At 42.6% G+C, this 26,186-nt stretch overlaps 1 protein-coding gene across 1 annotated transcript in view; it reads left to right on the plus strand.

Annotated features, from left to right (window-relative positions):
• The first annotated feature begins 4,381 nt into the window (after positions 1-4,381).
• SYT9 (synaptotagmin IX) overlaps positions 4,382-26,186 on the plus strand; it is a 144,009-nt gene continuing 122,204 nt past the window's right edge. The window contains exons 1-3 of the mRNA XM_010829362.1: positions 4,382-4,430; positions 4,525-4,876; positions 15,009-15,555. Coding sequence (XP_010827664.1) covers positions 4,382-4,430; positions 4,525-4,876; positions 15,009-15,555 — 948 coding nt within the window. The remainder of the gene's footprint in view (positions 4,431-4,524; positions 4,877-15,008; positions 15,556-26,186) is intronic.

The raw sequence follows: 26,186 nt of genomic DNA on the forward strand, positions 1-26,186 counted from the left end.
TCCCGTCCTTTCACAGTTCAGCAGGGCAACTACTGTTCCTTTCCATATGATGAGTAGGTGCTCAAGCCATGTGTTCTTTGGGCAATAATATTTGTCATTCTAGAACAAGTCTTCAGGCTAGCAGGGATCCCTTTGAATCACAGATGTCCAGCTGGGATGTCTGCTGGGTCTAGGGGTGTCCTGGTTCCTTGTGTCCAGGGTCCAGGGATGTTGCTGCAGTACTTCGTGTGCTATAGCGAGGGCTAGTGGCCTGCAGAAGAGGGTTCTGATGGTCAGGCCTGATGGCAGGACACGCCGCTCTGCCTCTTCCCTGAAGGGGTGTTTTTCAGCAGCTCTGGGTACAGACTGATGCACAGTCACCCCAGCCAGCAGCACCTCTGAGGATCTGGATCCCAGCTGCATTACCTGCCATGTGCCTCATTTCATCCTGGATCACCAGCTGGTTATTCTCTTGACTCTTGGACAGAAGGGCCAATTACACTTTTCTATTTTTAAGAAAAATTATCTTTAATAACTTTTTGATGGTACTATTTACTTTTTTCAATTTTTATTATAGAATATACGTCAGTGCCAAAGAATACATATGTGTGTGTGTATGTGTGTATAATACATGTAGTTTAAAAATCAATAATAAAACAAATGGCCATGTACCTACCACCTTACTTAACCAATAACTCCTTTGAAAAAGCTATTTTGTGGTTCTAAATGAATTCTCCCTCTTTCTTTCCTCAGGCTGGGGCTCAGAGGTGGATGGTATGTGTGGCCTTAGTGAGGCTGAAGCAGCTTCCTAGTACTTCTTTCTGAAAAAAGAGAGAAAAGTACAAGTAGAGTGTGTAAAGAGTACCCTGAGCTGTTTGCTATCAAGAAGTCCTGATGACTGCACTTAGTGGTTGGTGTGGCTGTGTAAGTCACTGTTGGTTTCTCCTGGTGCTCTCTGACCCCTTGCTCACCTATAGGGCACCTTTGTGCAAGTGAGGAAAAGCCCCTCTTGCTGTTTGCCAGTTATTTTCTGTAGTACCTGGGATGCACAGACGTCTGTCAACAACTGTGAATGTGACTAGTGGCTCCTGGAGCCTATGGGCCACACAGCCTTAACTCACGGGAGACCTGGAGGTGACCACAGGGCTCTCTGGTGGGCTGCCTCAAATGTACAGTGAATGTGTGCCCTTTAAATGCCTGGGATTCAGTCCTAAGAGGGACAGACAAAACCCCTGCTTTCATGGATCTCCCATTACTGGACTTGGGAGAAAGGTGGTTTGGGGGTACATGAGCTGAGAGTCAGCTAACAAGTTGAAACAGTTCTTGAGCTGGGTCAGGCCCTATGGTGACTAGCAGAAATAGATCTAGGATTTACTCTATTTAACATGTTGTCAATGCCATGTAAACCCTGAGAGGCCATATTGTACCAAGCGGATGAGTTCAGAGCTCAAGTAGGATTCTGAGTGGAGGGTGACCATAGGCCTAAGACAATCCTGGGTAAAGTGTCTTGTCAATGTGATTATTGATTTCACCTCTTTTCCCTCTTAAAAATATCTTAGTTTTGGACAGTATATGATCACATTTATTAGTCAACTTTTTGCTGTAGGGACAGACACATTCAAAATCTTGGTGACTTGAATAAAACATGAACTGTTTAAGTTTTGCTCATGGATCTATGGATCGTTTTGCTGTCCTGCCCAGTCTGTGCATCAGGTTTAAATTTGCTCTTCATTCTGGACGCTGGGCCTGCACCACAAGTCTTCCATTGTGGCACCTAGGCTGAAATAGCAGCCGCCTTCTCACAGAAGATGGCAGCCCAATAGTCCTTTGCTCCAAGGTGGCGTGGGCCATATCTACACATACTTTATTGACCAGAGTAAGGCATGTGGTCAAGACCAACGTCAAGGGTTTGAGATTTATGATCCATCGTTGGAGGGGGCACTGTGGTGTGGAAAGGTGGATATTTGGTAAATGATAATATATAATCATCATATCACACTTGTAACCTTTCTGCCTTCCAGTGTATCCAGCCTCTGCCGTCCTCCTAGTGGTGTATGTGTCAGGCTGGTGCTGAAGCGATTAACATGATGCAGAGAAGGGGTTTTGCCTCTGTTTGGATTACAGAATGTATTAAGGGGTTTCACTGTGTTGTACAGATTGTTTTATTTTTAAATTTCGTTGGAGGGGGTAGAGGTTGATCTTTGCTGTGGCAGCCTGATTCACTGGGGAGGGGTTCCTCCTTCCCAGCACTCCCAGCACTACCACCTATCATAGGAGTTTTCACCACCAAATTTTCCATCCTGCTGTGTGAGCTGTTAGAACCAAGTAGACCTTGTAGCCAAACCATGTTCTCTCCCTCCTCATGTCGGGGCGCCATGATTTGTGATTTCTAGTGCCCTTTACTTTGCCCCCCTCGACTCTCTTCCCTGTCCCCCATCCCTGCCTTTTTTGCTCTGCACCTGAGATTTTTAATTTCTATTTTTCCCTCAGCATTTCTTCATTGTTGTTTTTTTTGTTGTTCATTCACTCAGTTGTATCTGACTCTTTGCAACCCTGTGACTTCAGCATGCCAAGCTTCCCTGTCCTTCACTGACTTGTGTTAAATGTTCAGCCCTGATTGGTTTTTCATTTAAAACAACCCCAGAAATGCCTCTGTGTTAGACAGAAAGTACCTGTCCTTGTTTTCCATAGTTATATAGTTTGCTTATCCTGTTTCAGTGATATTTGAAGAGAAATGGGATAAGCAAAGATTTTGAGCTCAATTACCAATGTTGAAACTGGAGCCCCTGTGTTTCCAAACAGAGATATGATGTTGTTTCGCCACAAGGGCAAAGATTGATTGGGAGGCATAGAGGAGATACATCAGATCCATCACTAGCCCTGGCAGCTGGCTTTCTGTCAAGGGCAATTTTTCATGAAGAAATTGTCTTATCGTTTCATAAGAATGATCGAGTACCTTAAGAATCATGTTGAAAAGCGCACAGACAGCAGGTGGTCAGCGTGATTCCTTAGGGAAGTGACTTGCAGGATGGGTTCACATGCATGCCTCAGCTGTCTCATGTCATGGATTGTTGGCGTGCTGTGGATCATTGACATTGTGACTGTTAGGTAACTGATTCCCAATTTTCCCCTTCACTAGAATAGGAGTCTGTGAAGGTTGGAGTGTGTCTGGCATGTTCTCCATTGTGTCTCCAAAGCCTGCCACAATCCCTGGCATGCAATGGACATCCAGAAAGCTTTGGCTGAAGCAATGCAAATATTAATGATGGACAGTAAAGGCAGAACCTGGGACGAATCCTTGGGGCCTCAGACTGTAATGGAGCCCAGGAAGGGGAGGTAGGGGTGTCCTTTAGGAAGGAGTTTATAGTACCGCGGTGCCAGGAATGAGTTCAGGCTGATGCGTCAGCCTCTCCCTGGCTCCACTGTAGGATGGGGTGGAAGCCTGGATGGGCTTTGTTCCGAGAGTTGGGTGCACACACACTAGACATGCACTGCCACGGACCCTGGCTGAGGCCGTGGGGCCATGCTCCGTGCAGCAGATGTTGTTGTTGCCCCACACAACCCCTCTCCCTTGGCACTTGAGCATCTGCCTACTGACCTCCTAGGCCAGCCCTGCATTATTTGAAATGTGGAAATTTTCTGGCCACAGAAACTTACTTTGCCACCCACATAGCAAATGCCCCTTGAGAGCTGCCCTCAAATCAATTACTGAAGGGGATTGATGCTATAAGCAGCCCAGGCCCCTGGGGTGTGGACCCTCTGCAGCAGTTTAATCTCTGTTCCTCCACTGTGGTAGCTGGCTTGACAAAGTCCCCTCCCGCTTCTGGCTGCTTTCTTACCCCCCTGAATTACTTCCCTCTTCTAACTGGGTCACTTCCCTGTTCCCCTACCTATGTTTTCTTCACCTTCTAAATAAACCTCTTGCCCTTGACCACTTGTCTCAGCTCTGCTACTGGGGAAACCCAAACTGTGACTGTTGTCCACTGGTCCTGGGCACCTGACCACCAGGTGGTGGATATTCTTGAGGCTTGAGAGGCCTTGAGCTGCAAAATGCTTAGACCCTTAAAAGCTCGTATCAAAAAGAGGGAAAAGCACTCTAATTTTCTCTTGTTTTAAAAAAGATGTTACTTAACTCCCAAATTACACTGCTCTCTGAGATGACAGAGGAATTTTTAATGATAGTTGAAACCACTCTATTCCCAGAATATCAATGATTTTTATTGCTGAGGGGACAGGGTCTCAGTTGCCTTGGGGCATTCCTGGTCCCCTGAGTACACCCTGCCTCTTGCTATCTCAGGCTGTTGTTTCAAAACATGCCTGCATGTTACACCCTCTGTGCTTGTGTCTGAGTCCTCGTTGTCCCTGCCTCCGAATCAGCAGGGACGTTCAGCGTGCATCCCAGATGATTCAGCAGCATCCCAGGCCTGGCCTTCCACCGTCACTCCTGAGGGGTGCGTGAATGAGAGGGTCATTCTGCCCACACCGTGCAGTAGGAGGGCACGGGAGGAGCAATCCCACTGACCTTTGATCTTTGCTTCTTTGCAGATATCTCAGTGAGCCTGCTGACCCTTGTAGTCACTGCCTGTGGCCTCGCTCTCTTTGGTGTGTCTCTCTTCGTGTCTTGGAAACTCTGCTGGGTTCCATGGCGAGAACGAGGCCTGTTCTCTAGTAGCAAAGACAACAACCAGGAGCCTCTTAACTACACGGACACAGAGACCAATGAGCAGGAGAACAGTGAGGGCTTCCTAGACCCTCCCACCCCTTGTCCAGACTCCTCCATGAAGATCAGTCACACCTCCCCAGACATTCCCCTCTCAACCCAGACGGGGGACCAAGACAACTGTGCCCATGGCATCCGCGTGCAACGCCAAGTCACAGAGCCAACCTCATCAGCTCGGTCAGTACTGCCCCCTTCCTTTCTGGATGCAAGGCAAGCACTGTCCTGCTTCCTTCTCATGGCAGCAGTGGCATTGATTTAGCCAAGGAGCCTGTAACCTTTCACATGTCCCTTTGGTATCAGAGACACGAACGTGGAAAAACTTGTTGCTTCCTATACTCCAGTGCTCAGGTTCCTGAGTACTGCTTAATCTCTCCTTAGTTCATAATAACAGTATTTAACATTGCTAAGACTTTCCATATCAAAGACTGTCCAAGAACTTTATGTGTATTATTTTATCATTGCTCACAACTTTGTGTGAAACAGATCCTATTATCATTTTCATCTCACAGAAGAAGAAACTTAAGGAAATTAAGAAACAAAGTCATAAATTGGTAAGCACCCAGGTCAGGGTTTGAACCCTTGTTCAAACACCACCAGAGCCCAAGTTTTTACCCTCTCTTCCATGCTACTCTTGTGGTGCTATGAAATTGATTCCCTGTGCCTCTAGCCTAGCCCAGCTGTCACACACAGGGTCTCCATAGAGTCCTACATGGTGGCTGGAGATCTTTGCCCATCGCCAGGCTTTTCAAGGACTACAGAGTGCCTAGGCCTAGTGTCACTGTCTTTCCATGGGCCAAATCTTTGTGCTTTTGCACTGTAGAGAAGTAATACAGTGCAGTGACAAAAAGCAAGGGCTCTTCGGTCCAGTGAACTAGCTTTACCTGCACGTGTGCTATTGGACAGATTAACCTTCATCTGTTTCTGTTTCCTCTTGTGTGAGAGGAACGGTGATAGGTGGTTTTGAGAATGAGACGATGACGTGCGCATCACAGGCCTGGCACAGGCCTGCACCTAGTGGCTGCTCCACACCGTGAGCTGCGGTTTTGTTTTTGGTGATGCTGTCATTATCATCATCATCACCGAGACCTGCCTCTACCAGGACTCTGATGCATAAAGGTAGCTTTGAGGCTAAGCAGCCAATTCTGAATCACTGTATATAAAAATTCACTCTCAATAAGGCTTCAGGAAAAGAGACTAAGAAAGCAACTTTCTTTAAAATGAAAATATTTGCTTGAGTGATAGCTGGAGGAATAGTATGTGCTGTTATTTGAAAAGTACAAGCCTAGTTTGCAGTTATTTTTTTTTTTAATCTTTTTTATTTGTCCTCTAGAAGCAGAAATAAGATTTTACCCTTTTTATGTTAATAAGTTTATCCTAGAGGCTCTGCTCATTCACATTAAGTGGGATGGAATATGACAGTCTGTAATTTAATTTTTTCCAAAACCTATTTTAGCATCATTTCCAATTCTGAATCAAAGAACTTTATCTAAAATATCCCTCTGTGAGGAAATGGATGGTTGTTTGCCATTTGGTTTAGAAGAAATCTTCAGATTTTATCATTAGGGCTTCTCTTCAGATTTAAGACTTAAACATAACTAGAGCTCTGTCTGATGCTGCTGTGGAGTTTGTGCATTGGTGCAGAGTCATAATAAAATCCTCTCAGTGCTTCAGTAAGTAGGCCCTTCAGATGGAGTCTCCACTGAAATTGTCTCCTGTTTGGTTTTACTCTGCATGTTAATTTTTCTGATCTGGGTTCCATCAATATGGTGTAACAGTACTGTGTTTATATTAGATGAAAGGTCCGAGGACTCTGCCATAATTCTAGAGAATTGATAGCAATCATATCACTATAATTGTTAGTGTTTATTCTAGAAAATATGTATGTAACCTGCATCTCAAAAAATAGATTTTATTTAAAACTAAAAACTGTAGATATCTTGACCACTGACCTATAGAAACTGGGTAGAAGGAAAACAAAAATAAAGAGAAAGGGAAAGAATTATCCATGCATTTACCTTTTGATGTATTTTAGTTTTGAAGTCATGCAATTAATTCTGTCTTCTGATGTCTAAAGTTGTTTAGTAACATTTGAGTCCCATATGACAACTAAACTCTTTCCAGCTGTATTTGACCTAATACTGATAATTTGCATCATTTCGCATTTCAGACATTCTTATCTAAATTACTGCTGACCTGATTCTATGGGTTATGTCTGGAAATACGTATCTTTGACTCATGGTCTTACCATAATGAGAAGGATATGGTCTTATAATTCTTCAGAGTTGTGCTATAAACACACACACACACAAAGCCTTTTTACTGACAAAGTGGGGGAAATGAATGAAATTTCCTTGATACTCCAGAACATTTTTAACATCCTTTTTTAAGTAGCATTTTTCATACCATATTTGCGGCAGGTGGGAAAGTTACTCTTGCTGAGATGGCTCTAAACAATCTGCGTTGCTAGTTATTATTTCTACTCCCTTCTTTTCTCATTATGATCTTTACTTTCTCACTGCTGTCTCTTTCTTACTGCTTCCCTCCTGCTGCTGTTACCGTTTTCCCAACGTTCCCTGGGCACACGCTCAGCCTGGACTCCCAGTTAAGGCCTCCCCACTTGTCACAGAGACTGGCACAGCTTCTGCCATGGCATTTGCTTTGGAAATCCTGCTGTCACCTGGCCCCTTCAGCTTAGATATGTATGGCTCCCACCACTGCCTTTGGGAACGTCCTAACAATGAGTTTTGCTGCATCTTCTAAGAATATTTCTGGTAAGGATGACTTTCTTTTGTTCTTCCAAGATCAGGCATGTTTGCCTTCTGTTTCTGATTAGCTCAGTTACTGTTAGACCCTCCAAAACTCCTGCTAATTCCTTTCAATTTAGATGAAATCCCTTTTGTATAATGACCTAATATCCTGGGAATGTGGATTATTTCTTTTTTTTAGAACTTTTCAGTACCAGAACATTTTAAAGATCTCTACTCCAAATATATGAAAGTCCCTGAGTCCTCAAAATAGAAGGATCCTTGAAAAGCCATCTAACCCATTTCCTGATTCATGACCCAACATGAAAGGCCAGTCTGTTTTAAGTCTTCTCAAATTTATTTTATAACACTTGGTTTTATAAAAATTTCAATTTCCACACCACAAACTTCTTATCAGGTCTGTTAAGGCCCTGTGTCATACTGTCATAGTCTCTTGCTACCAGCTATAGGCCTCACCTCCAGCCAGGGCCACCATGTGGCACAACTCCAGAGGAGGCCACTAGCCTGGACTCAGAGACCCTACCCGAAAAAGCTCGTCACATTCCATCTCCATCTACACCAGCTCCGCTCTTGCTTTCTTCAGTATACCTGCCATTTCCTGCCCTGGGACCTTCATAAATGCTATTCCATCAGCCTGGAGTGCTTCTCTCCATGTCAGGCTCCTTTGCAGCCTTAATGTTCCATCTTAGATGTCATCTCCTCAGAAAAGTTTACTTGAATGAATGAAAGTTGCTCAGTTATGTCCAACTCTTTACAACTCCATGGTCCGTCCATGAAATTCGCCAGGCAAGAATACTGGAGTGGGTTGTCATTCCCTTCTCCAGGGGATCTTCCTGACCCAGAGATCAAACCCAAGTCTTCTGCATTGCAGGCAGATTCTTTACCATCTGAGCTACAGGGAGTTCCCTGACCACCTATCTGAAGTATGTAGTCTTTCCTCCACTCCTTCCCATTCTTTATTCTTCTACAAGTTGCCTTACTTTCACTTCCTCACAGGATTAAAATCTATTTCTAACTATACAATTGTTTGTTTATTATCTATATCCCACTCTAGACTATGAATTCTGTGCGTTCAAAGACCAGATCTACTTTGCATCTCCCTATGTAGGTCAGGAAGCAACAATTAGAACTGGACATGGAACAACAGACTGGTTCCAAATCAGGAAAGAAGTACATCAAGGCTGTACATTGTCACCCTGCTTATTTAACTTATATTCAGAGTACATCATGAGTAACGCTGGGCTGAATGAAGCACAAGCTGGAATCAAGATTGCCCGGAGAAATCTCAATAACTTCAGAAATGCAGATGACACCACCCTTATGGCAGAAACTGTAGAGGAACTAAAAAGCCTCTTAATGAAAGTAAAAGTGGAGAGTGAAAAAGTTGGCTTAAAGCTCAACATTCAGAAAACTAAGATCATGGCATCTGGTCCCATCACTTCATGGCAAATAGATGGGAAACAATGGAAACAATGACAGACTTTATTTTTCTGGGCTCCAAAATCACTGCATATGGTGATTGCAGCCATGAAATTAAAAGATGTTTGCTCCTTGGAAGGAAAGTTATGACCAACCTAGATAGCATATTAAAAAGCAGACATTACTTCATCAGCTAAAGTCCGTCTAGTCAAAGCTGTGGTTTTTCTAGTAGTCACGTATGGATGTGAGTTGGACTATAAAGAAGGCTGAGCGCTGAAGAAATCATGCTTTTGAACTGTGGTGTTGGAGAAGACTCTTAGTTCCTTGGACAGCAGGGAGATCCAACCAGTCCATCCTCAAGGAGATCAGTCCTGGGTGTTCATTGGAAGGACTGATGTTGAAGCTGAAACTCCAATACTTTGGCCACCTGATGCGAAGAACTGACTCATTTGAAGAGACCCTGATGCTGGGAAATACTGAAGTCGGGAGGAGAAGGGGATGACAGAGGATGAGATCGTTGGTAGGATGGCATCACCGACTCAATGGACATGAGTTTGAGTAAACTCGGGGAGTTGGTGATGGACAGGGAGGCCTGGTGTGCTGCAGTCCATGTCACAAAGAGTCGGACGCGACTGAGCAACTTAAGTGATGTATCTAACACCTAGTGCAGCCTCTCACACATAGTGGAATTTTTCATGAATGACTGACAAAATGCATTCATCAATATCAGGCCATTTTTCTTGTGTTCTGATGACAAAAGTGACAAAGCACTGAAAGTATAAACTGAGTGGAGCCTGTAATGATACGAAACCAATGGAAGGTGACTTGTCCCAGGTCTCACGTTCATTCAGAGCCTTACTTTCGAATTAAGTAAATTCAAAAAGTAAGTTCAGAGACTTTTGAACTTGCCTCTCTGATCTAAGTAATCTGTAGAGTCACAGAAATACTCTGGCAGAATTGAAAGAAGACGACAATTTGAGTCCTCTAAATGTCATTATTGGCCACAACTCCAGTAAGCGGTACGTTAGGATTAAATGTTCTAATTACTCCAGGAGTAGCACAGGTTTATTAAGCTATATATATATTTTTTATATGTTGAGAACATTGATTAGATGTAAACATTTCAAACGTAATGTTTTGAATTAGTCTTTTAGTTATGTCTTCAGATTTTAATAAACTGCCATCTTCAAAAATATAAAAGTTGCATAGACCTCTCTCAACTTCCATGAGACCCTGAAACGAGATATAAATGTGTGTTTTCTCTACTGGAATAATTATCAGGAACTGTTATGTCCATGGCACTTATATATTTAGACACGTGAACACTTCAGAGAAACTGTTGGTGGACATAGGCTCATTTTAGAAACAGAATAAAATATTTGAAGGTGACACCAAGGTTTCGTGCCTTTTTATCTTGGCTGAGGGTGGGGGGAGCAAGACAGGCTTCATGTATGCAGCAGCATTTGAGCCCACTCCTCCACCCATCGAGGCCCGATACCTGCATCTCCATCATCTCACTCACTCTATAAGCCTCTGAATCCCGTTTGCTCCTGCCTTTGTAGTCAGTTAACTGTGTCTGTCTGTCTACTACTCCCCCTTCTTCTGTGTCCATTTGTGATTCAGAACAACCCAACCCTGCCCTCTCCTTCACAAGGGAAGATTCCAGGAAGGCCAGTTTCCTGTTTCCAAAGTATCTTGATTTGAACTTTGTAAAGAAACCCATGATGGTTCTGAAGTCACTATTTGCTTCTTTCTTTCCTGTCTTTGGACCCCAAAGCCTTAAAACACTAGTGTCCCAAACCAGGGAAGGGATAAGCCAAGTTTCCTCTCTGAGATGTGGTCCCTGAGATAAGGGAGGGTGAGAGAGTATACTCTTGTCTGTGGTTGCATGGGAAACCCAGCGATGGAAGGGAAATTCTGAACTCTGGTTCTTAACACAGAACCTGGAATGGAAGATGTGGGCATGTGTGAGGGGAAAGCTGCTGGGGCAGAAGAGGTGAAGGTCCCATCATGCTGAAGAGCTGGGCCCCAAGAGGAAAACTTAATTTCCCCATTGAGGTCTAGAGCATCAGCTGGGAGGCTGAGAAGTGGGAGGCCAGGTCAAGTAGGCAGGCTCAGCTCAAGTACAGTCTCCAAGTACCGTGACAGCTTCCCAAGTCAGAGGCCTTTCTTTATCCCTCTCCCTAACATCCAGTCAGTTCTTATCCCCTCTGCCCTGTTATGTTAGTGTACAACTCTCTCTCCAGCCCCTGGCCAGGCATTTCCTGAAAGGCAGTAACAAGGCTTTGCCTCTCTCTCCCTTCCTCCCTACCTGACCTCTTACTTCGCACATTCAAATTTGTTGAATTGTAGTAATGTCCTCTTTCTTAAGATCCAGTGGAGGTGGCTGGTTTTTTGGGTGACTGAGACTTCGTCTGGAGACTCAGAGTGGGATGCTGGAACTGGTTAATTCAAATTTGATGGAAGGAGAGGGGGAATCCTTTTGTGTGTAGGCATCTACCTACCTCTCCTTACTCTTGGCTCAACTCAGCACGGGCTCACATTCCTTCAGGCCTGAAAGTGTGTTTTTGAACTTGTTATGGGAAATCAGCTTTGCAGATTTGGTTGATCATCTTGGAAACTGGGCATTCTCCAGGGTCAGACACCAGTCCTCCGGCTCAGGTCTGGGACAGCCAAGTCCAATGGTGACGTCCTCTACCTTGCCTGTTTCACAACAGGAAAATAGCTTCTGCCCACCCTGAGTGGGGCAAGAGGTGGAGGAAGCTGAGAGCTCCAGCCCTGGGGCCAGCTCCTCTCAGTCAGCACTAGGGTGACTTCCTTACCGAGAACACCATTTCTCAGCTTTCCTTCTTGGCCACCTTCATTGGGGCCCATCATTCCTTCCATTCATTGTGCATATTAAGTGCTGAAAACATCAAAATACAGGACTCCCCAGACCTACTTAGAGGACTGTCTGCTTCAGACACACATCCCTCCTTGCTACACTCATTCTGCATCCGTAGGCGGAATTCCAGATCCTTACCCTGGGGAGGGGGCTCTACTTTACACTGCAGGCCCACCTCCACTGACTGTTTCGGACTCTTCATCTTGAGGGGAGCTCAGGTCACGACATTCTGCTCTTTATCTTTCCTCTTTTCTGCTTTTGATTTGCTTTTTCCTCCTGCCTCCTTTTAAGTAGCTCATGGAAACTGTGGAATATTGATTTTCCAGTTCCTCCACCTCATCTTCTCCTTTGTGTCCCTGGGGGAAGCCTCCCTGCTCTCCTTTCTAGCGGCTGACTTTAGGCAGCAGGATGATGGGTTACCCTGGTTCTCTGCTGCTCTGAGCTTTGCTGGTCCATGCCCCCAACTCCAGTCACCACTCACTCTTTCCTGAGGGAAATTGGAAGCGACCAAAAGAAAGCCCCAGGGAGTGAGCACTGTCATGGCCTGTTACAGTCTTTGCCATCTGCTTTAAGCCACTTCCTTACAGTTGAATTCAACTGGTTTCCCAATAATATGTGTGATCTTGAATAGGAGGAAAAAGGTTGAGAACTGAAACTAGTTGCATAAAACATTTGGGTAGACAGTAGTATTCGTACCTGTGCTTGATTTTTAAAAAGAATCTTCAGCTCTCTTGGAATTTGGAATGGAGTCCTCCTGTGCAGTTGGATTCTGAGGTAATGGGCTCTTACTGTGGTCTTTGAAGTACAAATGTCTGCATAATGCCCTCCCTAGCCCATCCCCTCCACCCCCTGGCAATCCATTCTGGTGAGAAGAGCAGAACACGTAGGATTTATTTCTCTCCAGATTTCATGTCTAAGAAAATGTGAGAGTAAAACAGAATATGTTCCATTGCCAAGCAGCCAAGTTCATATATTTTAAATTAAAATGTACATGGCAGATTTAGTCTTGCAGATGAGAGATAAGACAAAATGCTGCTGTGAGGAGTCCAAAGCCCTGACTCAAAAACCTCGCAGTTAAGCTGTTAGGCACAGAGAGTCTGCTCAGGCAACCACCTCAGGAGAAAAGTGGCGGCAGAGTGGCAGGAGCTGCGCCGGAGGAGACGCAGGACCCGTGTCCATCATGACGTTGGTGCCAAGATGGCACATCTAGTAGGTCTTGAAGATGCACTTTTAGTGTTTAAACTGCACCCCTGACTAACTGGATGGCGCCCAGAATCGCCCATCATAGGTGGGAACTGACTCCAGACTCAAGCAGGGCCCTTGTTTGAACCCAGCTTGGAGAGAAAAATCACCAGCAGAGGAAACCAAAGCTGATTCCAGCCACTTATGACCCCTGCATGGAGATTGAGGCTTGCTGCCCCCTGGGGGCCTTTCTGCCCAGAAATCCCAGTAGAGCAGGATTAAAACTCTAGTCTAGCACTGCAAAGGTTCAGCATCTAGACAGGGACTGACCTGGGTGCTAGCACAGAGAGCTTTATCATTGTCCCCCCGACTCTTCCCTTCCTTCCTGGAAAAATCAAAAGATAGAGAAAACTTAAGATGGTGAGTGGATTTCTTTGTAAGAAATTAAAGTTCCACAAGAGAAGTGTTCAGGCCACACAGGTTTTGCACATGTGGGGATGTGTGTGGCTTAGTGTAGATGTGTTGGCTGTGCCAGGTGCAAGTGACGGCTCTGTGATTGTGCTTTTGTACCGTGTGAGTGATTAGTAATCAGGAGGGTATTTTAGGATGAAGAGAAATGTTTAGCAGCATAGCATCTGTATGACACGGGAGAATAATTTCAAATATGTTTCAGGGCCTATTAATCCCATATTTGCACCTTCATTTCATAAAGTAGTCTTAAGAAAGGAAAAGAAGGCAAATTCCAATGTTTACTGTGTCTCTTCAACTATTTACTAACGCCTCAGAGACAGTTTGACTGTTCCCTTTTACCTTCTGGTGGAGAGGAGCTATTTTAATTAAGGTGATTGAGAGACAAAATACAATATAATAGCTATGAACTAAAACGAACAAAATAATCTTAAAGACAACTTTCTGTGTAATGACTACTTCTCTCAGTTTGTGAGGACCCATACATATGGCAGAGATTTTCAGGAAAACGTTTAACCTAAACCTGCAAGCTTATAGGGTGAAATATTGATTCTGATAGCAAATATTTAATTTGTAATACCAGTGTCCAACCTTCTCTAACTGAATCCATATATAGATTTATAATAGCTTACCTTTAATTTTTATGTCTCAGTGTTTATTATAGAAATAAAACCCTCCCTCCTTATCACTTGTCGCCCACGTGGTACAATGGAAGCACAGTCATGGAGCTGGCACTTGTATCTTTCAGAGTCAACAGAATCCCCTACAAACAGATGCATCCTGTCACATGCATTTCCAGAAGAGCAAAGACTATATTCTTGTGATGAAATGATCTGATTTATCCCATGAGAATGTGAATCCTTAGTAGGCTAAAAACCAGTGCCAGGAAATTCTATATAATTTAGAAAAATATCCATTCTTTTTAAGATACCACATAGCTAACTATTTCAGTTTCAAGACCATACTATATATTAAGGAGAATAATTTTATTTTCTAAACCAGTTTGTATAAATCTTTACCTCCCACCAGCTGAATAAGCTTCTCTAATGTCATATTAGACAGTTTAGAAAGTACATTAAACCCTCCAAGCTCCAAGGTCACATGTTAGTAAGAGCACTTCCAGATGCCCAAGCCTCAGTTTTGAGCTTCAAGCCTTGGGGAACAGCTTAACTCACATTGATAGGCATTTTGAATTTAGATTAAAAAAATGCCTACAAGTCTAGACTTTTAATAGTATGTAGCAGTCTACAATGGCACCCCACTCCAGTACTCTTGCCTGGAAAATCCCATGGATGGAGGAGCCTGGTAGGCTGCAGTCCATGGGGTCGCTAAGAGTCGGGCACGACTGAGCAACTTCACTTTCACTTTTCACTTTGATGCATTGGAGAAGGAAACGGCAACCCAGTCCAATATTCCCGCCTGGAGAATCCCAGGGAGGGGGAACCTGTTCAGCTGCCGTCTATGGGGTTGCACAGAGTCAGACACGACTGAAGTGACTTAGCAGCAGTCTACCCACATCCCAGGCACAGGTTTGTGAAAGACCCAGAACTAATGAGGTTTTACCTTTGTTCTCTCTTGCTCTTCATTCAAGGCACAATTCAATCCGAAGACAACTCAACCTGTCAAACCCAGACTTCAATATCCAACAACTTCAAAAACAGGAACAGTTGACTGGCATTGGTCGAATTAAACCAGAGTTATATAAGCAGAGGTCATTGGATAACGATGACGGGAGAAGGAGTAACAGTAAATCCTGTGGGAAACTGAACTTCATTTTAAAATATGACTGTGACTTAGAGCAGCTCATAGTGAAGATCCACAAAGCTGTCAACTTGCCCGCCAAGGACTTTTCTGGGACTTCAGATCCTTACGTCAAGATCTATTTGCTTCCTGATCGGAAGACAAAACACCAGACTAAAGTTCACAGAAAGACCCTGAACCCGGTGTTTGATGAGGTGTTTTTATTTCCAGTTCCCTACAATGACCTTGCAGCCAGGAAGCTTCACTTCTCTGTCTATGACTTTGACAGGTTCTCTCGCCATGACTTAATTGGCCAAGTGGTGGTGGATCACTTCTTAGACTTGGCTGATTTTCCCAGGGAGTGCATCCTGTGGAAGGATATCGAATATGTCACCAACGTGAGTCTAACATTTCTTCATTTGGGATGAGGGTGGGGAGGGGGGAGCTTCTTGGTCAGCATGCAAACAGATTACTTATACCTTATTTTATTTGAAGGGTAGAGTACAAAATTTATCTCACTGTACTTAAAGCTATTGCTTCAAATCTCCTTCAGTTAAGTTTAGTCACTCAGTCGTGTCCAGTTCTTTGCGACCCCGTTGACTGCAGCGTGCCAGACTTCCCTGTCCTTCACCAGCTCCTGGAGCTCAAAATCATGTCCATTGAGTCGGTGATGCCATCTAACCATCCCATCCTCTGTTGTCCCCTTCTTCCTCCTGCCTTCAATCTTCCCCAGCATCAGAGCCTTTTCTAATGAGTCAGTTCTCATCAGGTGGCCAAAGTATTGGAGTTTCAGCTTCAGCATCAGTCCTTCCGATGAGTATTCAGGACTGATTTCCTTTATGATTGACTGGATTGATCTCCTTGCAGTCCAAGGGACTCTTAGGAGTCTTCTCCAACACTGTGCTCAGCTTTCTTTATGATCCAACTCTCACATCCATACACAACTACTGGGAACACCATAGCTTTTACTAGATGGACCTTTGTTGACGAAGTAATGTCTCTGCTTCATAAATATGCTGTCTAGGTTGGTCATAACTTTTCTTCCAAGGAGTGTCTTTTAATTTCACACCTGCAGTCACCATCTGCAGTGATTTTGGAGCCCAAGAAAATAAAGTCTGTCACTCTTTCCATTGTTTCCCCATCTATTTGCCATGAAGGGATGGGACCAGATGCCATGATTTTAGTTTTTTGAATATTGAGCTTTAAGCCAACTTTTTCACTCTCCTCTTTCACTTTCATCAAGAGGCTCTTTAGTTCTTCTTTGCTTTCTGCCATAAGGGTGGTGTCATTTGCATATCTGAGGTTATTGATATTTCTCCCAGCAATCTTGATTCCAGCTTGTGCTTTATCCAGCCCTGCGTTTCTCATGATGTCCTCTGCATATAAGTTAAATAAGCAGGGTGACAATACACAGCCTTGACATACTCCTTTTCCAATTTTGAACCAGTCTGTTGTTCATGTCCAGTTCTAACTGCTGCTTCCTGACCTGCATGCAGGTTTCTCAGGAGACAGGTAAGGTGGTTTGGTATTCCCATCTCTTTAAGAATTTCCCACAGTTTGTTGTGATCTACACAGTCCAAGGTTTTAGCCTAGTCAGTGAAGCAGAAGGAGATGTTTTTATGGAAACCTCCTTGTACCTTTCCAGAAACAAGCCTTTCACAATACTCATTTTGTGGTTTCTAAGAATTACCCATGAAAGCAATATTGAAAAGTAACATTCTCTCTTTTCTACTTCCTAGTTCTAAGCAATTCCCTAATAGACATTAGATATTATCTGCCCTCCTTACCTCATTTTCTTTAGAACTTTCTTCGGTTTGTTTGTGTTAAATGGATCTTGGCATCCTATTAGCTGTTATCTGTAGTTGAGGGCACGTTGCCTGACTCTCTGAGAGCATTAAGCCCTTGCCATGGTCTCAGGTCGGCTCAAGAGCATTTCTCATGATCATCACATCTTCAGCTTTAATCCCAGAAGTGAGAATGATGGAGAAGAGTTGGCACCACATTTTTAAATACAAAATCAAAGTTGCAAGGAGGTCTGTCTGAAAAGATCTACAGATATTGGCAAAACTAATCTATACAAGGTCAAATCCTTTTTAGAGCCCAGGAGAGAGGGCAGAAGTACTGTGTATTGTTGCCTTATATCCATGTTTACATCTAGACATGAGATCACAATGGTGGCATTTTCACTCCGTTTGTATCTGTTTCACTGTCCTGCAGAGGGGGACTGACACTCCTGAAATAGAAAGGAAAATTGTGCCTTCTTAGGGGACTCTGATATTTTAAGACCACTCATGTCTTTTCCCTATGCAGATTCGCTCAGGTAACTTGGTTAACTCATCTTCTGAAGGGAATATCTTTCTCTTTCTCTGCCTTGGCATCCAAGACACCAAGCACCATAGCCCTTATGCTGTTGGATAAGGATCTAGCTAGAGTTTGGAGCCCATTTAGTGAAAAACTCTCACTCCACTCAAGAAGAGAACACACAAAATCTCTGCCTAGTGACCCAATACCCACTCTGATACTCTGTTATCTCAGCCACTGTTGTCAACTGGGGACTCATGTTCCAAGGGACACCTTCGCTTCACGTGCTGTGTGATAGCAGGCCAACTTTGTCCTGCTACTCAGATAAGCAAAGTGAAGCATGGAGTTTTACTGGCCCTTATTGTAATGATGAGGAAAGAAAAGAAGAAACTGGAGAAGAAGCAGAGAACATCAGATGATGAAATTAAGGTGACTAGGGAGATTGGGGAAGGAACACACCTCTTAAAACTTGAAAGGTTGTGATATTTGTAAACCCAAAAATGGTTGCTGTCAGTGGCAAGGGTTGTATCCTAAATCCCAATTGGCAAAATCAGAAGGCAGTGCTAGAAACTTTAAAAAAAAAAAAAAGAAGGCAGTGGGGGCAGGCTGCTGATATTAAGCAACGAATGGCTCAAGAATGAACCGTCTCACTGGAGTTCTTATCAAATCATCTGTGTGTAAGCTAAGAGACTTCTGGCCAACAGTGATGAGCCTTGGTACAGAGACATCGGTCACGTCATCTAGTGTGACATCTTTTTTTTATTTTTTGACTAATGGATTCTAGGATTCCGTAAAATAACTGGAATGGTTATTAGAAATCCCATCAGGGGTCTTGCTGTGAGTTGCCTTCTAGAGATTTTGTGGGGAGCGTAATACTGAGTGCACAGTGGCTGATGAAAATCTGCATAGACTGATCCCTGGTAGACAGGACTCCTCAAGCAGTCTCCCATGGGGTGAAAATATAGAAGAAGGCCTGCAGAGGCCTTTGGGCCCTGAGATCACTGCCATTGTCACACTTTGCCATGACTGTGGTGGGAGACTCCACTGATGGAGAATCCTGGGCTTCCACAGAGTTGAGGAGAATGTGAAATTATTTATCAAGGAGGCAAACCATTAAGGCTAAAGGCCTTGAAACTCTGAGTTGTTTCCTCAGCCAACAATAAATATTCTGAGCGTTGATGGCGTTTGGATGGCCAGCAGGAGAGAAGATGTCTTAAGAAAGGAATTACGGGTTGCTTCATAATCTACCATTTAAAAAATTTTTGTTTGAAACATTACAATTTGGGGCTGTTTTAACTGTGCTTGTTTTAAATGTGACTTTGTACAAAGACTGAGGAGGAAAGTCTGAGATTTACCAAGGTTTCGTTTTTATAATACACATGTATGCCACACAGTGCACACACTGTACATGTACAGAGTAATGAGGGAATAACGAGAAGAACAGGCACGACCCAGCCCTCAGCTGAAGTACTGAGGATGTAGTACTTGATCACCACCAAGTACTGATGATGACCCCTGGGCTGTGCTCCCCCATCACATTCTTTTAGCCCATTCCTGCCAAGAGGAAACCACTATCCTGAATTTTATTTGTAAGATAATATATTCTTCAGTTTTATCTGTTTCTGCTTTGCATAGCTCTTCTTTGCCCTTTTTTTTCAGTCCACATTGATCGTGACATTTAGCAACAGAGATGAATGGAGCTGTGGTTCACTTATTTTCATTACTGTGTAAATTTTCAATGTGGTATATACATTAATTAGCTCTCTTGTATTGATGATATTTAGGTTGTGATTCGATTTTTTATGGTTCTGAATAATCCTACAGAGAACATGTTTTGTGCACGTCTCCTGGTTCACACGTGCATTAATTTCTCTAGGAAGTAGCCCTGATAGAGGAAATGTACACATGGGTCTAAATTTTCTAGGCAGTGCCAAGTTTGTTTTTCCATCGTGGCTGTACAAGTGGATCCTCCCACTGAGGTATGACAGTTCCTAATGGTCCACATTCTCACTGACTCTTGGAATTGTCACACTGTTTAATATGCAAACATGCATGTAAATATGATTTGTATGTACATGCATGTAAATATGATTTGTATATTCTTGGTTGCTAAGGTTAATGGTCCTTTGATAAGTTCATTGGTCATTCACATTTCCTTCCTTGCTAAATGTTTGTTCAGTACTTTTTATTGTTTATTTTTAGTATATATATATATATAGATGTAATCCTTTGTTGATTGTATGTATTACAAACATCATCTCTCCATTTATGGCTGCCTTTATACTCACTCGATGGTGTATTTTGATCAATAGAGGTTCTTAAATTTAATGCCGTAAAATATATCAATATTCTCCATTGTAAGTTAGCACTTTTCTGTCTTATTTAAAGAAATCCTTTCTTACCCTATTCATATTTTTCCAATGTTTTTATTAGAAATTGTAATGTTTCACTTTTCTTAATTATGATTTTAGTCCACCTTGCCTCTTCTTAGAAGGACAATAATCTCACCATGAGGGCTTCACCTTCCTGATGTCATTTAAGCATAATAACCCCCCAGAGAACCCAAATACCACCATATTGGGGGTTCAGTCAGTTCAGTTCAGTCTCTCAGTTGTGTCTGACTCTGTGACCCCATGAATTGCAGCACGCCAGGCTTCCCTATCCATCACCAACTCCCAGAGCTTGCTCAATCTCATTTCCATTGAGTCAGTGATGCCATCCAATCATCTCATCCTCTGTCGTCCCCTTCTGCCTTCAATCTTGCCCAGCATCAGGGTCTTTTCCAATGTGTCAGTTCTTTGCATCAGGTGGCCAAAGTATTGGAGTTTCAGCTTCAGCATCTGTCCTTCCAATGAGTATTCAATACTGATTTCCTTTTGGGTGGACTGGTTGGATCTCCTTGCAGTCCAAGGGACTCTCAAGAGTCTTCTCCAACACCACAATTCAAAAGCATCGATTCTTCAGCACTCAGCTTTCTTTGTGGTCCAGCTTTCACATCCATACGTGACTACTGGAAAAGCCATAGCTTTGACTAGACTGACCTTTGTTGGTAAAGTAATGTCTGCTTTTTAATATGCTGTCTAGGTTGGTCATAGCTTTTCTTCCAAGGAGCAAGTGTCTTTTAATTTCATGGCTGCAGTCACTGGGGGTTAGGACTTCAGTATATGAATTTGGGGGACACAAACATTCAGTCCGTAAGACATCCATACTTCTTTTTCTATATGAATAAGCAATTTTCTGGCATATTTTCCCAATATATGCCAATAATCTGCTGTATAAGCTCTATCCTCACTATGTCTCTATATATGAAGAGTCTGTTTCAGAATTCTGTCTTTTATCCGTATTTCTGTTTGAGTGTCTCTCCCAATAGCACTGTTTGTAAATTACTACCATTCTATGATAAGCTTTAATGTCTAGAAGAGAAAATCATCCAGCCTACTTTTTCTTCAGTTCAATCTTGGCTGACACTTGGCTTTTCTCATAAATGTTAGAATCGTATTGTCAAATTAAAATTTCTTTCTGGTGTTTGTTTGAACTTTTTACGACATCTATAGGTAAATTCATGGAATATTTACATCTTTTGTGATACTGAGTCTTCCTATTCATGATCATGGTACATCTCTCCATTTATTTGCTGCTGCTGCTAAGTCGCTTCAGTCGTGTCCGACTCTGTGCGACCCCAGAGATGGCAGCCCACCAGGCTCCCTCATCCCTGGGATTCTCCAGGCAAGAACGCTGGAGTGGATTGCCATTTCCTTCTCCAATACATGAAAGTGAAAAGTGAAAGTGAAGTTGCTCAGTCGTGTGTCTGACTCTTAGCGACCCCATGGACTTCAGCCTGTCAGGCTCCTCCGTCCATGGGATTTTCCAGGCAAGAGTACTGGAGTAGGGTGCCATTGCCTTCTCCGCTCCATTTATTTAGTTCTCCTTTAAAGTCTTTCATTCAAAGCTTATACTTTTCTACATGATGATGTCTTTCATATATTGAATATTTTGTTAGTTTGATTACCAGGTATCTTACCTTTTGTTATTTTAAGTAATATCTTTTCTAAAATTGCATTTTCTAACTCTTGTTGCTGTATAGTAATGCAGTTTAAATTTTGTATGTTTATCTTCTATTTAGCCATTTTGTAAAGCTCTTCTTACTCTTATAATTTATAGACTCTTCTGAATTTTCTTTGTAGATAATCAGTCATGTGGATTATGATAGTTTTTTTTTCCAATCTGTGTACTTATTTTTAATGTAGTGCACAGGCTGGAATTTCCCATACAATGCTAAATAATAATTGTGGTACTAGTCATTCTTGACTTGTTCCTTCTTTTAAATGGAATGTCTTTAACATTCCCATTGAGTATGGTTTTGATACAGATGTATCATATCTGTATCATCTACATCACGGATGTCTATCATGTTAAGAATGTATTCCTCAAGCACTTCCCTGGAGGTCCAGTGGCTAAGACTTTGGTCTCCCAATGCAGGGGACCAGGTTTCAATCACTAGTCAGCAAACAAGAACCCATGTGCTGCAACTAAGAGTTTCCATGCCACAACTAAAGACCCACGTTCCACAATGAAGGTCAAAGATCCCAGGTACCACAGTTAAGACGTGGCACGGCTAAATAAATGTTTTTTAAAAATGTACGCCTCTCTTCCTAGTTGACTGAACCTCTAATTAAACTGAAGTATAGTTGATTATATTGTGTTAGTTTCAGGTTTACAGCATAATGATTCAGTTATTCTTGTGATTATATTCCATTATAGATTATTATAAGATACTATTTTATTCAGTAAATCCTTGTTACTTTTTTATGTATAGTATTTGTGTTTGTTAGCTCCATATTCTTAATTTTCCCTCCCTCCTTTGGTAACCATAAGTTTGTTTTCTCTTGCCTGTGAGTCTGTTTCTATTTTGTATATAGATTCATCTGTATTATTTTTTAGATTCCATATGTAAGTGATACCATTATCCTATTTGTCTTTCTCTGTATGACTTCACTATGTATAATTTTCCTAGGTTCATCTATGTTACTTCAAATGGCAGTATCTTGTTATTTTTATGGCTGAGTAATATTCCATTGGATATATACCACAGCTGCATCCAGTTGTTTGTTGATGAGCGCTTGTGTTGTTTCCGTCTCCTGGGTGTTGTAAATAGTGCTGCGGTAATCCTCATGGTACACGTGTCTTTTCTACTGAAGGTTTTCATCTTTTCTGGATGTATGTCCAGGAGTGGCATTGCTGGGTCATATAGCAGCTCTATTTTTAGTTTTTAAGGAAACTTCTACTGTTTTCGGTGGTGGCAGCACCAGTTTACATTCCCACCAGTAGTGTGCAAGGCCTCCCTTTGCCCAAGCCTTTTTATCACAAACATTCATTTTATCAAATGCTGTGATCTTATGGGTTTCTTTTTTTTTTCATTCTAATCTACTATTTTGGTCAGTTACATTGATCAGTTTCTAATTTTAAGTCAATCTTGTATTCTTAATATGATCCAGACTTGCCTTGATATATTGCATTTTACACATTGCTGAGTTCAGTTTGCTATTTTGTTTAGCATTTTTTGCATCTGTGCTCATGAGCAATATGTGTAATTTACTTTCTTGAATAGCCTGAAATCAAAGTAATTCTTGATTTATAAAACTGTCTGGGGGACTTCTCTGGCTGTCCAGTGATTATTACTCTGCACTTCCACTGTAGGGGGCGAGGGTTTAGTGGGGGGAACTAAGATCCTACATGCTGTGCAGCTTGGCCAAAAAAAAAAAAACTAATCTATTTGAGAGAATGATATTGAATGCTCCCATTTGTTCCTATTCAGTGCCCCTAGACACTTTGGGATTTTTGTTTATTTTTCTTCAAACTGAAAAGGCTGCCTTAGTCTCTGGCTTCTGATTTGTTGTTATTGTTCAGTCGCTAAGTCATGTCCAACTCTTTGTGACCCCATTAAGTTCAGAAAATAAGGAAGAGAGGAGAGTGAGTTCAGGATATTTATTCCCCTGGATGCCTTCCTTGGAGTATCCAGAGGCTGGCAGTAACCTTAAACTGAAAGCCATAATCCCGAATATCCTGAATATGTCTTTATTTTGCTGTCCTTCTTAGATCATTTCTCTGGATGTAAAAATTGGGGGTTGGGGAATAAAAGTCTCAATTTACTCTGATTTTGGCATTGTATAGCTATCATTCCGTAGTTTTCCAAGCATCAGTTCCTTCAGAAGTCAACATTTAGTCTAAGATTTATTCCTTCGTATGTAATTTTTCTTTTCTTTCTTACTGGTTTCAAGATCTTGCTTTCTTGTTTAGTGTTCTGTAGTTTAACTGTAACACTGCTAAGTGAACCTTTATTTTCTTTATCCTGATTGGGATTTGCTGGGTTTCCTGAATCTGAGATTGTTTCCTATTACCAGTTCTGGAAAAGTCTTGGCCATTTGCTTTTTTCCATTTGTAGAAGTATTATTTGCTGCATTTTCACATTTGCCTAATACACATTTGAGAGCCTCTCTCTTTTTTAACATGCTTTCAATTTTTTTTATAATTTGATATATAAGTGTCTTACACTCTGCTGCTCATAATTCCAGTAGCTGTAATCTTTGCAGCTGTGCTTTTGTTTGGCATTTCCATCAGCTCTTATCATCGTGCCTTGTTGACTCTTGGATTTAGTTATTTGTGATTGTGAGCTCATCTAGCTTAGAACTTTATCAGTAGACACTTGCAAGCTTTTAATATAAAGTTCATTCCTTAAGATATTATTTGTGATTGCTTCTACCAAGTGCCTAGGAGAACTACCAACATGGAATGATTTTAAATTATTGAGCTTGGGTCCTTTTTTTTTTTTTTTTTACAACAAGGTAGGCTGGATATAGACTCCAACAGTGTAAGTGCAGGGTTGCATTAATAGTTAGAAACTGAAAGTTTTGTGTGTTTTTTTGCTTCAGTTCAATTCAGTCGCTCAGTCGCGTCCAACTCTTTGCAACCCCATGGGCTACAGCATGCCAGGCTTCCCTGTCCATTACCACTCCCAGAGCTCACTCAAACTCATGTCCATCGAGTCAGTGATGCCATCCAACCATCTCATCCTCTGTCGTCCCCTTCTCCTCCTGCCTTCAATCTTGCCCAACATCAAGGTCTTTTCAAATGAGTCACTTCTTCTCATCAGGTGGCCAAAGTATTGGACTTTCAGCTTCAGCATCAGTCCTTCCAGTAAGTATTCAGGACTGATTTCCTTTAGGATGGACTGGTTGGATCTCCCTGCAGTTCAAGGGACTTTCAAGAGTCTTCTCCAGCACCACAGTTCAAAAGCATCAATTCTTTGGCGCTCAGCTTTCTTTATGGTCCAACTCTCACACCCATACATGGCTACTGGAAAAACCATAGCTTTGACTAGACAGACCTTTGTTGGGAAAATAATGTCTCTGCTTTTTAATATGCTGTCTAGGTTGGTCATATTGGAGAAGGAAATGGCACCCCACTCCAGTACTCTTCCCTGGAAAATCCCATGGATGGAGGAGCCTAGTGGGCTGCAGTCCATGGAGTCGCTAAGAGTCAGACACGACTGAGCGACTTCACTTTCACTTTTCACTTTCATGCATTGGAGAAGGAAATGGCAACCCACTCCAGTGTTCTTGCCTGGAGAATCCCAGGGACAGGGGAGCCTGGTAGGCTGCCATCTCTGGGGTCGCACAGAGTCGGACACGAGTGAAGCGACTTAGCAGCAGGTTGGTCATAACTTTTCTCCCAAGGAGCAAGCATCTTTTAATTTCATGGCTGCAGTCACTATCAGCAGTGATTTTGGAGCCCCCCAAAATAAAGTCTGTCACTGTTTCCATTGTTTCCCCATCTATTGCCATGAAATGATGGGACCGGATGTCATGATCTTAGTTTTCTTAATGTTGAGCTTTAAGCCAACGTTTTCACTCTCATTTCACTTTCATCAAGAGGCTCTTTAGTTTTTTGCTTTCTACCATGAGGGTGGTGTCATGTGCATATCTGAGGTTATTGATATTTCTCCCGGCAATCTTGATTCCTGCTGTGCTTCATCTGGCCCAGCATTATTCATGATATAAGAGAACTTATCCGCATATAGGTTAAATAAGCAGGATGACAATATACAGCCTTGACGTACTCCTTTTCCTATTTGGAACCAGTCTGTTTTTCCACGTCTAGTTCTAACTGTTCCTTCCTGACCTGCATATAGGTTTCTCAAGAGGCAGGTCAGGTGGTCTGGTATTCCCATCTCTTTCAGAATTTTCCACAGCTTTTTGTGATCCACACAGTCAAAGGCTTTGGCGTAGTCAATAAAGCAGAATTAGATGTTTTTCTGGAACTCTCTTGCTTTTTCGATGATCCAGCAGATGTTGGCAATTTGATCTCTGGTTCCTCTGCCTTTTCTAAAACCAGCTTGAACATCTGTAAGTTCACAGTTCACATACTGTTGAAGCCTGGCTTGGAAAATTTTGAGCATTACTAGCATGTGAGATCAATGGTACCCCACTCCAGTACTCTTGCCTGGAAAATCCCATGGATGGAGGACCCTAGTAGGCTGCAGTCTGTGGGGTCACTAAGAGTCGGACACGACTGAGCGACTTCACTTTAACTTTTCACTTTCATGCATTGGAGAAGGAAATGGAAACCCACTCCAGTGTTCTTGCCTGGAGAATCCCAGGGACAGGGGAGCCTGGTGGGCTGCCGTCTATGGGGTCGCACAGAGTCGGACACGACTGAAGCGACTTAGCAG

The sequence above is a fragment of the Bison bison genome, unplaced genomic scaffold (genome assembly GCF_000754665.1).
Source record: "Bison bison bison isolate TAMUID 2011002044 unplaced genomic scaffold, Bison_UMD1.0 scf7180017864503, whole genome shotgun sequence".
Lineage (NCBI taxonomy): Eukaryota > Metazoa > Chordata > Mammalia > Artiodactyla > Bovidae > Bison > Bison bison.